The sequence below is a fragment of the Erpetoichthys calabaricus genome, chromosome 17, assembly GCF_900747795.2.
Source record: "Erpetoichthys calabaricus chromosome 17, fErpCal1.3, whole genome shotgun sequence".
NCBI classification, from domain to species: Eukaryota; Metazoa; Chordata; class Cladistia; order Polypteriformes; family Polypteridae; genus Erpetoichthys; species Erpetoichthys calabaricus.
This window is the reverse complement of record NC_041410.2, coordinates 2516484-2534513: the sequence shown is the minus strand read 5'-3', so window position 1 is coordinate 2534513 and position 18030 is coordinate 2516484. Positions and strand designations below refer to the sequence as shown.

At 36.6% G+C, this 18030-nt stretch overlaps 1 protein-coding gene across 1 annotated transcript in view; it reads left to right on the top strand.

The window, feature by feature from the left end:
* Positions 1-17809, top strand: part of xrcc1 (X-ray repair complementing defective repair in Chinese hamster cells 1) — a 74560-nt gene extending 56751 nt beyond the window's left edge. The window contains exons 13-17 of the mRNA XM_028822842.2: positions 666-723; positions 2481-2608; positions 4192-4282; positions 10036-10111; positions 17255-17809. Coding sequence (XP_028678675.1) covers positions 666-723; positions 2481-2608; positions 4192-4282; positions 10036-10111; positions 17255-17368 — 467 coding nt within the window. The 3' untranslated portion in view covers positions 17369-17809. The remainder of the gene's footprint in view (positions 1-665; positions 724-2480; positions 2609-4191; positions 4283-10035; positions 10112-17254) is intronic.
* The last annotated feature ends 221 nt before the right edge of the window (positions 17810-18030 follow it).

Genomic DNA, 18030 nt, shown 5'->3' with positions numbered 1-18030 from the left:
ATACAGCATGTCACCATAAAATGGACCTACAAGGTTACACTTTGTATACACGATATGTTGCACATGCCACTGGCCTCTCTGAAGACGTCTAACCTGCAGGCAGGATGAGAGAGGATAGATGGACGGGTGGACACCTGTTTTGTCACAATAGTCAAGCAGGCAACATTTAAAGTTGAAATGAATCTTGATTTCAATACTTTTTACATGCTACATTTACATACTTTAAACAAATATTAATATTGTAACTAATCGTGTAGACAGTTGTATCCAAAGTTTGTTTCCTTCTATACAGGGAAAGATTGATTACTGTTTTTGTAAAGTTTCCTTAGTCATGGCACAAACCATCAACAGAATGCAGATGTGACGTCTTTGTGGTTGTTGAGCATGCATTTAGTGAATTAACTGTATTCTATTCTATCTATCAATCAATAAATTGATCTATCATAAACGTTCTGTGTCATGTTAATAGAGGCAGAAGTAGTAATATTTCCACATGCATAAAATTCAATGAAATTCTATCATGTACACCAGACATGTTGCTGTTTTAATTATATAGTTAGTAGGATGGTAATATATTTAAAACATTGTCGATTTTCAGCTTTTCTGTTATTTCCTATGTATTCCTATGTAGATTTTTTAACCTATTTCTTTATTGTTTTCTTCAGGAAATCATGCAGGCAGTGAAAGTGACTCTGGAATGGACACAGAAGATGAACTTAGAAGGTTAGAATTGTATTGTCTTCCTAATATTCAGTTCATTTAAATACTATTAACATAACTTTTCATGCTCATTGTTCATGGGAAAAGTGCACTTCAGTTGTGATATACAAAATGTTCACATCCTTTTGTCATTTGGGCTGTTTCCTTACAGGCTTGAAGATAATAAATGGTTGTATTCATTTGTTGTAGTCTCTTTTGGAAATGACTGGCTGTTCAAAGTGGTTTAAGACTTTGAACTTCAAACCGTGAGGCTGTGGGTTCAAATCCCGCTACTGACACTGTATGACCATGAGAAAGTCACTTGACTTGTCTGTGCTCCAATTGGGGAAAAAAAAAAAAAGAAATGTAGCCAGTTTTATCATAAGTGTTGTAAGTTGCTTTGGAAAAAGGTGTTGGCCAAATAAATAAATGTACAGTAAATGTCCAGTTGGAGCAGAGTCAGGTGAAGTGACTTCCTCATGGCCAAACAATGGTGTCAGTAGTGGGATTTGAACCTTCAGGGTTTAAAGATGAAAGCTGTAATCATTATGCCACACTGCCTAAAATACATACTATATAATAAATGTTGTCAGTCGCCTTGGATAAAGGTGTCAGCCAAATAAATAAATGTAAAAATACAGAAACACAACATCAAGCAAAATGTATCCTTACTGTACACTAAGAAGATATGAGCACATTGAGAAAGTATGGTAGCACAATATGGTCCACTCATACATGAAGTTATCTGCTGTGGTGTGCTGGGCACGTAACATTACTTGAAGAGGCCCACCATATGAACTAATTAAAAGATAATTAAAAGAGGACGCTCAGTTATGAGACACACTCTGAACCCCCCTGGAGGTGGAAGTACAGGAAAGAATTAAAGCAGACCTGAGTGCCATTATGAACAATGCTTCCAGGGTGTTAGAGCATTCATCATTGCGTATGTACCACCCATTGGCTTTTTCAAGGGAACCATGTGATGGAAGTTACTTGGTGTGAAATCTGGGCCTCTAGGTTGAATAGTCCAGCACCTCCCATGCAAGCGCTATAACAGCTCCTGAGTGCAGCATTCAGAGTGTGGCCCAAAGTTATTGTGAAGCAAGTGGATTAACTGTTGTCACTTCCAAAGGACCAGTAGCAGCAACAGCACACCTGTATCACGCCATTCATCGTTTTCAAGGTAATGTAATCAGCAATGGACTTTTAATCACCTACTGTGGTAGCCTAAGACATACATAGCTTTGCATTATTATTATCAACTAAGCCTGTCATGACTCACAGAAAACTGAATGTTTAAAGTGAGTGGACCTTTTACCTTAATTTTTGAAACACTTGTGTATTTAAAAATCTGAAATGAAGTGCCCTTTTTCATGAATGATGTGAGTAAATGTAAATAGCGTTAATGTTGAAATTCATCAGCCAGAGGCGAAATAATTTAATTAATATCAAGGCTTCACAAAAGTGTTTCTATGGTGTCTTTATATCAGTCTATAGAAATGTTTTCTTATCACCAATATGTATCACTTTTAGTTTTTATTTATTTAAAATGAAATCTTATCCTAAGAAACTAACAGTACTTTCCTTTTACTATTCCTTTTACTTAGAAAATTGACATGTTATATGAATTACTGAGGGCTGCACAACATACAACTGGTGTGAATTGAACTGGCAGTCATTTGGTTCACATTTCAATGCTTTAGTCAAATCGAATTACTGAGTATCTTGGATTTTAATATTGAAGCTCTAATAATGCTAATGAAAGACAAATTTATTGTTAGAGTGGAAGAGCAAAACCGAAAGAAAATGCAAGATGAGGATCCATATGGTGCATCAACAGATGAAAACAGCGACCTGGAGGAGTCTTCAGACACACCAGATGTGAACCTACCAATCCCCGAGTTACCAGGTGAGCACTATAAATTGTTACACATTTTTTAAAATAATTGTATCTAAACAGGAAATTATTCCAGTATAATTTTTCTAAATGGAAGTAATTCCAATCAAATTTAAATACACAATTTTTCAGTATCATATGTCATATAAGACACAGGTTGGCTGGCATCCTGGCCAGATTAATGGTTTTTTACCCTGCTGGAGGCCTTGATAATGGAAGTGTGGAATGAGATTGTCTACTGTGGCCATATGTTCCCCCAGCACAGTAGGTGGCAGAAACCGTCTGGCAGGTCTTATGTGTGCACACCTGCAGAACTGCATGGGACTCATAGTTCCAATGGGCAACCCTTCTGGGTTGTTTGGGCACTGGCAGGAGAAGATCTCCCCAGTTTAGGGAGTTTTCACCTAACTCAGAAATGTTTTGTGATGCAATGTGGTGACACAAGAAAGTACTCCCGGGTCTGGTATAAAGGAGACCTCACCGTGTCAGTAGTGGAGAAGATCAACACTCATCTGGGAGTAGTAAATAGTAGAAGGAGGACAAATGGAAGGATTTGTTGTGCCATGAAATTGGAAAATGGGCCTCTGAAAAAGTACTTTGTTAAATACAAACATTGATTGCCAAGTTGGGACTTGTCTGTGCATTTGTGTGTGGAGTTTGGGGCTCAGTGGCACCCACTAGGGCCCACACATAATAAAATTAGAACATAGTGTAAATTGGTGAAGGTCAAAGGTCACATTGTTATTACTTTTGCCCTGCAATGGTCTGCCAAACCCTTTTTCGGGTTGATTCCTGTCTTTGGCCTAATAGAGCCAGGTAAATCACTGACTTCATGCATCCTTGTAATAGAAGAAGCAGGTAATGAAAGTGAAGTGGGGCACTAGCTATAAACAAGCACAGCTAGTCAAGGAAAGATCACGTTTGAAAATTAAAAAAAAAAAAAAATCTCTCAGATAACCAAAACAGAGCTTAGAGAAAAGTGTCTCATGAAGAGGTGGGTCTTTGAGCACTGGTGGAAGGATGCTAAAGCTGGAGCCGATCTGATATTGTGGAAATCTTATTCCACATCTTGAGAGTTCGCAGGAAGATCTAGTAAGTATGCTGGAGGAGGCTCAGTAAAAAGGCAAACTGTAAGTGTTATGGAGGAACAAGCTGTACAAAGACCCAAGTGCCTGTGGTAGTGAGAATCAGGCCAGGACAAGGGCTTTGTATGTGATCCTAGTAGTGCTAGGGATCCTGCAAGGGAAGTGAAAAATATAAGGAACAATGTCAAGGAAAAACTTTTATGACTGAGAAAATAAGTTTGACAAATAAACACTGGAATACAAGTGGAATGAAACAAAACTGAAAAATGTTAAATATGAATTTACTGATACTCAAATTGGAGTTTATCGAAGATCTCAATTGAAATATGATTTGTAACTTTGCTATACAATTCTCTAAATCTTTTTTCTTTGCAGCAGTATACACTTTTTAAGGTGTTAAAATGAAGTGCAAATGCTATTACAATCAATAAATGAACATTGATAGGTAAATGAAACTCCCGAGTTTTGCTTTCTTTGTTTTTTACTTCTTGTTGTATTTATTTATTACAGACTTTCTCACAGGAAAGCATTTTCTTTTATATGGTGAATTCCCAAATGGCGAGAGGCGTATGTTGAACCGATACATCACAGCTTTTAACGGGTGAGCTGATGGTTTTGTAATATGAATCTAATCCTTTTATGTCACAAAATAACAAAGTAAAAATCTTCCAACATTGAAAGAATCAATTGCCAGACTTGCTACATATTTAATCTGGATTTTCAATTGTTTTTTGTATTAATTATTCTTTAAGCATGTCTAGGAATGCATCTCAGTTCCTCAACTCTTAGTGGTATGAGATCTGTTAATCGAATGTTAAGTGTTACAGTACGTACATTCCCACCAAGTGTCCAAGTAACCTACTAGTCTAGGAAAAACGTACCAGCTAATAAGCTGATTTTTATAAACTAATGAAGTAAATTGTACATCTCTCTATTATAAAAAAAAAAAAATCCTGGAAAGGAAAAGCAGGTCGACGAGACGTGATCTTCTTGGAAGTTCTCGGAAGACACTTAAAAGACCCGCGAGACGCAAACAATATCAAATAAGAGCACGGAACACTCAGTCATGTAAAGGCACGTAGCACACACAGATCCTGTGCTCTCAGCACATACAAAGCGTAGAAGGACAATACTGTAAGCAAAGAAGAAAGAGCAGCTTGGAGAAAAGAGATTCAAAAGCGTAGGAGAGGAAAAAAAGGCAGATAAGAGATTATGAAGGCAATGGAATTCGAAAGGCTTAAACAAATGATGGTGCGATACACATGCAGAGAAAGGTAAAGAATATGAAAGCAGTAAAATTCGAAAGTATTGTAGCGTCCCAGCCAGGTTGAAGCCTTTTTTGTTTTAAGTGACTGTTAGGTCTGATTGAGGGAGGGCGGAGCACAGCATGGAAGACTGACAGCAGATGATCTGACGGCTCCTCCGTAGAATGCGTTCAGTGAAAATGATGCATAACAATTCTCATGAAACAATCTCTTTAAATTGTATTTCCAGTAAACCAAACCCAGGGGTGGTCGAGCAAAGTGAGCAGGGTGTGCAGCCCCCTAGTTCTATTAAAAATTAAAATGAAAGCAAGTCACTCCTTCAGGTTGAAACTCTATTAAACCTTCAGACAGACATATGGAAAATAATCAAGAGCGTTGCCACCACAATGGTACAGATATAGATGAAAATATTGTTAACCCATCACTTAAAAACCATTTTGTTTGAACTGAGCTGAAACTGGCAGTTCTTTATATTAGACTTGATTAAACAGAAACGTTGCTTTTGATATACAACTGATCAAATTATTTTAAAATACAAATGAAAATAGCATGGACAAAAGTATCGCTACCCTTAACCTAATATTTCATAGCGTGGCCTTTGGAGACAATAACTGTCATCCAGCACTTTCTGTGGCCCTAAATGAGATTTCCTCACTTCTCAAATGGTCGTTTGGCCTAGTCATCGTCAATTCTCTCAGGTTTGACGGGCACCTTCTTCCAACTGCGACTTTCAGCTCTTTCTACAGTTGTTCAATTGCCTCTTAGAAATTCAAGACTGGGGTGGGGGTTTCTGTCAAAAAAGACAACATGTTAAAGCCCATTTCAACATTCCTTGTGTGATCTTGGGCTATACAAGCAGTAAACTGTTGTTGTTGTTCAGTGGGAATCAGATTAGGACTCAAACCACTTCAGAACAATCCAGTGTTTTCTTCTATTCCATCCTGATGCTTTTTGATTTAGGTTTTGGCTCATTTTCCAGTTCAAGAACCTATTACTTGCAACTCTGACAAGCTTTCTGACACTAAGCTGTATGTTTCAACCCATAGTGCCCTAATAGCCTTCTGATTTAATTGTGCAGATTGAAAGAGCCAGCAAAGCAACTTCAAAACATCACTTAACCATCTCCATGTTTTCTTTGAAAGCTTTTGCTATTTAGCTATAACTCAGTCTTCCAGTCCAAACCCCCCACCAAAGAATTCTTTTCATTTTTGTTTTAGTCGATTGCAAACCAAAAAAAATGCATGTATGTTTGGCTAAAAAGATCTTTTAATTTCAATACATCAATATTTTTAGTTGAATAAATTGCAAGGGTGCCAGTGTCTGTAAATGCTTTTTTCACTGTGAATGGCGCAAACAAGCACTGATACAAAGGATTTCAGCTCTATCACTGTACTGCTAGAGCTATGAAATTTAGACAGCGGCTCCAGGCTTTGCATTTTCCGAGGTTTATAGATAAGAAAGCTGAAGGTAATTCAAGTTGTGAAATTAATTCCACTTTTCCAGCTTAGAGATTAGGTACTGTTGGTATTTGCTTTCCAGTATCTAAATGTAACATTTTGTACAAGTTATAACAAGATCGCCATAAAGAATAGATTAGCAAAGAACATCTGTGCACAAAATAAGGATATGATTAAAAATTTTACTGGAGCTGAAATGTGTGATATTGTGTTATTTTCAAACATTACTTCAAGGTTGGACACAAAAGGCCAGGTGTAGAGATCTTAAAAGCATCATGAAACAGAACAGGTCCTTGAGCATTGTGGTCAGCCTTTTTTTTACCCCTAATATAAGGAATCTGCTTATCTGCTCCAGGAACCTTTTGCATTGATTTTCCATGTCCATAATTTTTCAGAATTTGTGAAAACATGAAGATGTACTTATAGAACAACCAAAGGTGTTTCCCTTGCAATATTAATAAAGCTTATTTAATGAGTGCTGAATGTATAAATGTCACTTTTTTCTTGAACATACAAGGCTATTTAAAGTATAAATTTAATTAAAGCGTGTATTTAAAAAAAAAATTCCAATAATATGTTAAGAGCAGGCAAACAGGTTGATAGTCTTTTTTTTTTTAAGTTGAAAAATTTGGTCAAAAGTCTGCAACCTCCCCAATATTTTTTAAAATGCCTAATGCTAAGATGATCTAACCAATACCATTTTATATTTTGCAATTAAGTTAAAAAAACTTTTCCTGTTGAATTGCTACTGAAATTTCAAATATGTATACATAGTCACTTGTAGTAGAATGTAAAATGAGTGATATCTAGCATATATTGTATGTCTTTATTTCTAATATTAATAAAATAAATATTAAAGAGTCAAGAAAGTGGACGAGCCAGTTTTCTACCTCAGAGTTTCCTTGATAAGTAAAGCACCATCTGGGCCAGTTTTATGGCTTCATTATTTCACTTTTGTCTTGTTTATTGCACCCACACTGTAAAGTATCTGAACTGGGAAGAGGCTTGTGCATGAACAGTTTCATTGACAAACGGCCCAGGAAGGGATAAGGAGACTCTTTCTATTGTTGATTGGAATGGGATTGTAGCTAAAATAAGATTGGATGAACCAAGGAATTTGTCCAGAGTTATACCCAAAGAAGTTAGACCAGACTTCCCCATCTTGCTCTCTCTTTCTTTACCGTCTTGTTATGAAGAGATGACCACCTCTCCTTCTTTCTTGCCAACTCTGTTTAAGCAGCCATGTTGAGACAGGCAGGCTGCCTGGGTCTGCACATATGATGAGATGACCAAGTAGAATCAAATGCATGTATTAAGTTATTGGGCCACCTGAAACTACACATCTAGCATTATATGGTCTTGGTTTGCAAAGCCACATTCTTTTTCCTTGTGTGGCACTAGTTATAATAAAATTTATTACCTAAAATTCATAGTTAAAAGTGTAGCTCTGTCACTGCTTGTTCCTTTACTCTGTTTAATTGCCTGAGATTACAGATGTAGAATGGAAAGGGCGAGGAACTACTGAAATACAGTAGAGAGTGTTGAGTGTGTGGGATTTGACATATTTTGGTAATGTCTACTTTGTAAAGAGTATGTATAAAGAATAACATAGGGTCATCAAGCACCCTGTACGACAAAACACAAATACGTAACCCCCTTTTGTAGTTGAATTTATTAAGAAGGCTGAGATGGCAGAAGGCTGTTCTCAAATACCTCAGAGATATTCTCATTACTCTAATGCTAAATGTCATTCCTTAGGTTATTCCAACATTACTCATCTTAAAATATTGGGGTGGTTGCAGACTTGTGACTCTCCCTGTAGAAAAGAAGTTAGCTGCCAGGTTTATCATGTTTAAAGTAATTCATTATTCTTTGTACTAACCTTGAGTGTCTGTATTCATGATGACTTTGGTTGTCAGTTGTTGTATCTTGATATATTTTTCTTGTATGTGTATAATAGCGCCTAATGTTTTGTATTTTACAGCTTCAAACAAATTTCCTTCTGGGATATTAAAAGCCTACCTAACCTAACCTAGATATGTATTATCGTATGATGAGTGAAACTTGCCAATTTCATCAAATTGGATTAATCTGTTCTTGCACCCTAAGTTTAACACACACACACCCAGACCCTCTTAAGCACCAGTTACAAATGATGTCTGTGCCACCTGTCACTCTTCAGCACTCACACATAGGCCATCACTAGCTTTGGTGTAAACAACAAACAGGTGTCTCGTGGTATAACCCAGACCTTAGGGCTGATGTACCTTGGTCCCATAGAATAACCTCAACACATGATGGCTGGTACATGTTGACTAATTTCTCTTACCAGCCAGTGAAGCTTTACTCCTGTTTTGCTGCTCTCTATTGGAAACGTTTTTCTGGCCTGCTTATCCAGTAGGAAAAAATGTGTCCGTCACCATTACACCAAGTGCTTCGTATTTACTTTATTGCTTCATTCTCTCTAGACATAAAGATAAAGAAATTTAAAAGCAACTTGGTATTTATTAAAATAGAATAACATCAGAAGAAAATGTGAAATATAACCAGATATTAAAGTCTGGATGTGTATATTTAGTCTTGGAAAGCTTACAAAAGAGGATGTTGTCCTGGGTGCCTTTTAGATTCGGTAGTCAGTCATCTTTATCACGTTCACTGAATTATGGGATAAAGGAGAGACAGACAGACAGACAGACAGACGGACCAAACTTATGCCCGTCCTTTATTTTCCTGTCCCACTTTATGGAGCAGTGGGGCGGCGTCAGGCAGTGTGACTCTCGTGATTCGGTGACCCATCCTCATTAGCTATAACTTAGTCTTGCAGTCCAAAGCACCAGACTAACCTACTTTTGTTCCTGTTAGTGTTTTCCCCAATTTCAAAGGATGCACAAATGTTTGTAGATAAGAAAGAAATAATATATAGATATAATTAAGTCATAAATTGTGGGTAAAGAAAGAATCTACAGATGTGATTAGATCATAAATGGCCTTCAAGAGTCCCAAACCTTTATAGTTTATCATAGTTTGTCTGACCAAAATCAAAAAACCTGCAGTAAAGGTGGATTGCAGCTTGTTGTTTTTAGTTTAACCCCAACAGTTCCAAAATTACAATTTTATCCCCCCAGCACAAGATACAGGCCTGCATTCTTTATAGTCTAAAGGTCCTTAACATTTGCATTTAAAGTTTCCTAAACACACGACCTAAGTAGTGTGATCATTAAACAAAGGAAAGGTAATGCTTAAAAGATTTAATAGGCAGCCATTTTGCACTGAATATCTTAAGAAAGATAAGACATGAGATGCGTGTTTCTTCCAAAGTCCTGCTTATACCATGGTTCCCCTTGGACTTCCTCAGTTGCACTGAAATTTTTTTAAAAGGCCCTGTTTTGAAGCAATTTTTACAGCTTTAGTCAATTAGGGGTTTTTCACTTTGTGCTCCATGTAGTGTGTGTTAGTGTGTTAAGCAGTTAGTGCTTGTGATGGTGATTTTAAGTCATATGGTATTAAAACCTCCCTCTTAGGCAAGAAATTACGTTAGCATTATAAAGCAACAATATGACCTACAGGTGGTTAATTAGATGTTAGATTTAGCATTCCATTCAACTGACTGTAATTTTCCTTGTCTCTCTCAGAACCATTGAAGAATACATGAATGAAAAAGTCCAATTTGTAATAACAGCTCAGGACTGGGATGACAAATTTGAAGATGTGAGTATGTCTAATGCGTATCAAGACGTGCTTTTGCACCAAAGCTTACAACACCAACTTGCTGTTTCTGGGCATACTGTACATTCTATTAAGCATTGCAGGCTGATTTTTTTTTTTTACAATAGACTAAAATTTCTTTTAAAATAAAGTATTCATTCTATCAATCCGCCAAACACAACTGAAAACAACTTGTTTCACAGTGTACACAATCGTAAATCATGCAATAAAGTAAAAGTTGAATATTCAGTAATGGCCAATAGTATAACACAATCCAGTTCAGGATCACAGAGGACTGGCAGCATCAAGTAGAAGGTAGGAACCTGTCCTGAACAAGGTGCCAGTCTGTCTCGGTGTCCACTCATGTTCATACTGATGCTCATACACCGCTAGCGTGGAAGGTCTTTGCCAATTTTGCATAAATTTGGGAGACGAAAAAAAAATGAGTACCCAGAGAAAAATCCACATGTGGGATTCAAACCCAGAACTCTGAATGCCAGTCTTAATTTGGTTAAATATTGACATAAAGGAAAACAAACATTTGAGGAAGCAGACAAGCATTCCAGAGTTTTCTGACATGATCCACAAAGTTCTGTAATTTGGATTCTTTCACATTTTAGTGTGTACAAACATTGTCCAGTTCAAGGTCATGGGGCCAAAGCCAGTCCTCACAATATTGGGAAAAGGGCAGGAGTTGTATTTAACTGACGGAACACGTCATTAACTCAATTTTGACACATCATTAATTTATTTGTTACATTTCATTTGTATTTCTATGTGTTACTAATTTTTATTTCCATTTTTATTGTTATTTCAGTGTGTAGTTACTTATGGCTGCCATCATTTTGTGTATTTCATTTTTATGGGTTACACCATTTTAGAGCTGCTGGTTGCTAGGCAGGTGAAACACGTGTTCTGTGACACATGATGTCGTCGTAGTGGCTGTAGTTTAAAGGCAGTGGTGCATACCCTCTCAGTGCCTAACCTTTAATTAAAAGAAACACACTGCCATGAGACTTGGCACTCGAGCAGCTAAACAAATTGTTTTGACTTTTTTTTTGTTTTGTTTTGATTGGATTAGCCCTAGTGATTCTAGCAAAAGACAATTGTGTCAATCCTCTCGTGCTACTTCAGCGACTCCTCTGATCTGCCCCAAAAATGATTTCTTAGTATCTCTTTTGTTCACCAAAATAACTTGATCAATAAGCTACTGTATCCATCCTAATGAATGTGATAAATAGATTTTGAAGCCTATCCTGGCAGTATCATATGGAAGTGTAGGACTCTATTCTGCCCCATTTTTAACAAGTGGCTGCAGCCATCAGGCAAGAGGAACTTGGATCTGAATTGTTCTTGACATCAGTGAAATCAAATAAAACTATAAAGGAGACCATAGACGTTTAGAGTGGTGCAGATGGGATTTACTTGTTTGATTCCACCACCCAGCAGGCTGAGTTCAGTAACACAGCCTAGCAAGTGTGTGGCAGCCACAGAAACAGGTCTCTTTTCTTTTTGACTAGCTGGCTTCCTTTGTTCTTTTGACTGTTGCAGTCTTTTTATATGCCTCTTGATATAGTTTTGTTAAGGAAAGCATTGGCTCCTAAACTAAAATGAATTAAAAGTATAACCATCGAACTACAAGTTTAAAGGGGCTTGTGATGGAGAATCTAAAGTGATATTTTGCTTTTTGCTCCACATCTAATAGAAAAATGTCTTTATTTTAGTGATTCCTCAAGCAGAGTTTCTACAAACTATGAGTTGTGTAGCTGCTGGTAAGTAAGGCAGGATCAAGCATGGGTCAGACGCATGCCATAAGAAATCTCTCAGTCCAAAAAGGTTTAGTGAAAATTCAAGCAAACAGGCCACACAAGAATAGAGATGAGTTGTTAAACACGTAGAGTTGAAGGCAAAAAAAAAAAAAAAAAAAGGAAAAATGTTTCTTCTTGTTAAACTTCAAATATTTCTATGCTTAACACTAGAATTACCAGAGTCTACGAAAAAACTCATAGATCCGGCCCACCTTAAAACTGTTCTCACCTCTCCGCCAGCGTCTTTTGTCTTCTAAATGTGCTGATTAAGACGAGCAGCGAGCAGCTGGTTATTCCATCCCCCACCGCCGCAGAACGCTCACTAAGTTTTCCCAGCTCATGCATTGTTTGATTATCTGGAAGTGACTGAACTTCTGGAGTTTTAGATTGGAAATAATAGATCGCTATTTGGAACACAAACGCATTTCATTTTTCGACGTAGGTCTCAAAGACACAAAGATAGGACAGCGAGAAAAAAAAAAGTTTAAGAAGCTCTCACTTAAATGAATACTCCACATAAAAATTATGTTGACGTGTAACATATGAACACTTTGAAATCACTTCAGCTGAGTCACCAGTACGAGGGAACCGCCACATGATGTACCATTCGGCTCGTCTTGTTTATCTAGTTTATGTCAGAAGATGTCAACCTCTTTTTGGCTCTCTAGACCTGAAAAACACTTCTTTTTAGCCCATTTTCTGAACCATATTTTATGCAGGAAGTTACACTCTTACGATAAAGAGTACATCAATTGGTGTCTTCTTCAAAAAATGATCAGAAGGACTTGAAGTTGCGCAGGCCACGTCAATTGACTCCAAGGGGGTCAAAGTTTCTCCTTTTCACAAAACTTCAAAAAAGCCCTATCAGAGGGTGAAAAATGACAAATTTTTATTACAGTTCAGAATATTTAGACTTGAAACATTTAATTTGAAGCACATGTTTTAATATTTCAAATATTTGATGCAGCTCTTCTTCCTTATTATGTATGAAAGTACATAATTACGTTTCTTATGAACAGCCCGTGTTTGGGTGGTTTACGATAATTCAGACTTTTATTTTTTGGATTTGTCTTCACAGATTATGACTTGGGACTTACTCACTTTCTATTACATTTCAGACAACTCCTTTTTTATTCTTTTTAAACATTTTTTTTGTTGTATTTTTTTATTTTCAAATAAATATTCTCATCATTTATATAGCATTCTAACTTTGGTTTATCACCTAAATTGAGTGTCAGGACATCTCAGTACATTCTGAACTTTAAAAGTCAATTTCTCCACTTTGGGCCTGCAGGCAGTAGTTAGGGGCTAGCTGGTGAGGGGTGAGGTCTTTTTTGACAGGCCAGTAGAGAACCTTGCCTGCTCTAGTAGCTTATTCTGAAGGCCTTACTTTGTGTGCTGCTCTCACACATACAGTAACAGTTTACATTGGAAAAATGGACATGGCTATGATATTCATGCACTGCCATTTAAAAAGTTTCAGCCTCCTTTACAGGACAGCAGGAGCTGATTAACGTTTACACATCTGGATTCCTGTGCTTTCCACCATTCAACACTAAAGGAGGCTTTTTTGGGTCAGGTACTTTATAAGCAGGTACTTAATCACTCTTCTGATATTGTACATACTCAGAAATGGAACTTTTCTAACATCATAATTGTCGCATCTCTTTTACAAACTGTATTTGCCATCTTCATTTTTTTCAGTTTTTTTTTTTTATTTGCCAATTTAATTTGTAGGAATTGGTGTGGAAGGTGAAACATGACAAGAGCCATTCTCCTGTTTTACAGAAATGTGGCATACAGTAAATTTGCAGACAGTTGTGAAAGGGGATAAAAGCAATTCCCTGTCTTCCTCAAAGCAGGGCATTGAATTTGTTCAGCTGATTTTTGGGCATTATCTCTTCAAAGAAATCCAATTTTATTTTTTCTGTGCTGTCTCAAACTAACTTTCCTTGGTTCTTTTTCCATCCTCTCACCTACATTATTCCCTCTAAGTGTCTCATCTAAAGAAAAAGAAAAAAAGCCCAGTATAGGACTGTCACTCAGCTGTGTCCTTGAAAATACTTTTCACATTAGCTAATCAGGACTCAGATCTTCAATTCACAGCTTCATATTTTAACTGCATGGTCCTATTTGGTTGACACAGTGCTGTGATTAGACAAATACAGAGAACATCAGTCTGCTGGTGTGCAGCAATATGTTATGCAGAGATAATCACATCTCACCAACACCGAAACCTGGAGGGGAATATCTATTATTAAAGGACCTTTCACTTGCAGTGCTGTCTGTAGCAATTTAGTGATTAGAGCTCAGCTTCAAAAATGTCCATACATCCAAAGGCCCACTCACATTGCGCCTCGATTAGAAACTTGCCATCAAAAAGTTGTAATATGCCATTTTTTTGTATAGATTTGGACTTTAAAGAGGTCAGCTCATGATGTTTCTTCTTTATGTTTTGTGTCCTAAGCTGTATCTTTTGGGTAATTGTGATCAAGTAAAATGGGCAACACAGGCCTTAACTAGGAATGAGATCCAGATGGCAGATTTTACCATGAAATAGTGTGGGTGAAGACAGTAGTTGTTAGTATTTTAGACAATCTGAAGAAGGGAGAACAATGAGGCACAGGTTTGATTTATTTTTATTAATTTATTTAAGAAGAGTACAGAATATTCTAGATGCAGCTTTACAAAGGCTCAAAAGCAAAATGCATAATTTATTGAAAACAGACTAAATTAAAGGCCAATGTCCTGTGAAAAGACTGTTTCCCCTTGGGCATTAATGCAGTGTACTAAATACCAAATTTACAAAATGGTAAAATTCTGCATAGCAAGGACACACACACGGCAAAAAAAAAACTCAAAAGTAAACCAAATTGAAGAAATAAAAAAAAGAACAAAAGTGAGCTAGCATGATAAATACTCATTGTCTCTAATGATAACCTGTTAGCTGTGCAGCTACAGTGCCAGGATGCCTCTCAAGCTCAACATACCAAAGAAAAAGAGAACAGAGTAAATTAACATCATTAAGAGACAGCAACATCCTCACAAAATATTTAACAAAATAAAAAAAGATGATGAAAACTAGTGATGGATGATTCACGAACGATGCAGTCTCTTCAGTGAGTCTTGGGAATCGATATGCAAGCATGACTGAATTGATTGAGCAGATCTCAACAGGAGTGCTAAGGTGCCTTGTGATGTTTAAAGCGGATGAGAAAGTACCGGCCATCTGACATGTGATTGTCGGTCACTTCACTTGTGATTCGTTCTATTTAGAACTAAATCGTTATCGGTGAACATGAGCTCTCACTGCTTATTCTCTTCTTCATCTTACAAGTACAATACAGTAACATCTATAGTGGAATATTTTAATTGTTTGTTTTGTACAATTCATTATTGCAATTGTTTTAAACTGTATATATAAAATTAAATATCAAAATTGGTGTAAGGCATGATATATTTATGTCTCTTTGTACATTCAACAAATTAGTCATACAAAACTTAAACTTTTCTAGCAATTATTTGCTTTCCAATGGACTGGCGCCTTTTCCCAGTTTGTTCCTGCCTTACACCCAATGCTAGCTGGGATACGCTTCACCCCCATGACCCTGTTCTGGATTAAGCAGGTTAGAAAATGACGTGACTTTAGCCCACGCTTTTTATGGCTCATTGAATGCACCAAGCATGTACCATTTACTAATTCTTTCAAGTCCGAGTCACCCAGTTCTCATTCCTTTGATTTGTGAATTAGCAGAGAACAAGTCACTTAGGATTCTTGAACTTTATGTCGTATTTTAATTAGGCAGTACTTGTCCATGCTTTGTGCTATCGAAGATGTTAATATCATACAATATGAATTAACATCATGTATTTTATATATAATTTGATGCATATAAATAATAAACTATAATTAAATAATTTGTTATTCTCTTGAGAAGGACAAGGTTTTTGTTTTTATTATGGATGAATCAAATTAATCTATTGATTTAATCAATTTGTTTGAAAGAATCAGATCAGTAAAGTGAATGGAATGCTCATCACTAATGAAAACCAGTTAAACATAAAATAATAGAAATCAGCAAAAACAGAATTATTAACAGAAATGCTGATCGGGATGAAGTCCTAAAACATTAAAAGTCCTAAAAATTGTGAGAATAGTTCTGAAGATTTTTTTTTAATATAATTTTTATTCTTTGTGTTCTCCATACATTGTTGTCTGTGTAGAACTGTCTCACAAAGTTAAGCAGGCCCACCCAGCCTCATAATCCGCAGTCCATCTTTATACATGCATACAACTATTAATACATGTGTTTTGATATTTTTAATAAATCAACACGCAAAACTCTAACTTCTAATGGTGATGAAATCTAAAGTCCGTGGAAGAGCAGTTGCATAATTCCGAACAGGAGGCACGTCTGTCGTGCATTCCCTAACATCATTATTTGCAGGTTTAAAGTTATTGTGGAATGCAGCAGAACTAAAAGGTTAAGCCGGTGGGAAAATGGTGTGCACAAGCAGAGACCACCGGGGTCAGATTACTAAAGTGGGTGTGAAAGAGGGAAGGGTGCAAATGTGGCAGCACACAAAATTGAAAAAGGGTGTAGGCAGCCTGACTTCCCAACTCCATAGGCAGCTTTCGGGCCTGACAAGACACCAGCAAATGGGGAAACACAGTTTTAAAGTTCAGATGTCCTAAAATATATCACAGAACCCTCCAAGGGAAAGGTAACCATAAAATCCCTTTGTCTTAAGAAGCAAGACTCGAAATAATCTTTGTAAAGGAATTTATTTATACAAATAAATGATGAAATGTGTCTTTGTTGGTAACTGGCTTGTTTATCGTAATAAAAAATGATCAAAAAACAGAAGAACAAACACAAGGCACTCCAAGCCAGAAAACTCTCACAATATTTAATAAACTGCACACTTCGCAGTAGCTCTGTCATTTCTTTAAAGCTGTCCAGCACTAATGCCAATAATGTTCTGCCCCATCTAAATAAAAGACCCAGCTTGGCTCCTGATGATCAGAGCTGCCCTCAGTTTATTATGTTTTCCTCTTTACTGCTTCGGTTTAAAGCGGTATAAAACACTGTAAGCAGCAGAACTGCCGATAGTTTTTGGTAAGTTTAAAAATGCAGGAGTGTCTCAAAAAATGTTTCTAACCCTCTCTGTCACAGTCTTTCATCTTGATACTTGCTTTTAATTTCCTTTTCTGCTTGTAGTGATCCATTTAAAATTTATTTAAATGAAACACATTTGCCTAATTGTTGTATTCTTGTTTTGATCATTTCAACAGTATGATCTAATTATGACCTTAATTTTAATGTTTTGTTTGCAGGCACTGATTGAGAATGCAAATCTCTCATTTGTAAAACCTCGCTGGATCTATGCTTGCAATGATCGGCAAAAATTAATTCCTCATCAGCCTTACGTCGTAGTGCCCCAAATGTAGCAAGGCAGAAGAAATGGTAATGTGAGAGCACTGGACTTGATGTCACTGTCTGATTTGACTTGACTTGTGAAACACCACCAGCAGCATATGCAAATCTTAAAACGGTGATCTCTGGCATTGTTTGGTTTTTTTTATTTTATTTTATTATTATTTTTTTTATTTTATTTTTTTTTAACAATTCTTCATCTTTGAAGTTCTGTTTGTATGATGCTCCAGAGAAATTTAGTTTTTGGCTGAGGCAGAGGCCTGTACTTTTATGGCCTATTTATGTGTGTCAGTGTTCTTCAATAATCATCGTTTCAACAAATGTTACTGTGTGGTTGGTTGGCGAGACTCAATATTACAAACAAGAAGGTCTGCACAGCTTCCTTTCGTTTTTTTCCTGCTGTAATATTTTGGTTTGTGCTAATAAAAGTTTAAAGATTGTTGTAAGTTGAGGAATATTGATTTGATTTGGAAGTACATTTTGCCAGAAGATTTTCAATTTGCGTTATTTTTATGCCTCTTGAAAATAAGAATTCCAGAGTTTGTTCTTATATATTTAAACTGAATTGATTTTCATTTTACTTTAATCTTAAAATAAGGATAAGGTGACTCCACCTCGTTTGTGATCAAAAGAAATTTGGCTGTGGCATTTTGAGGCCTGAACTGAAGTGCAGTAG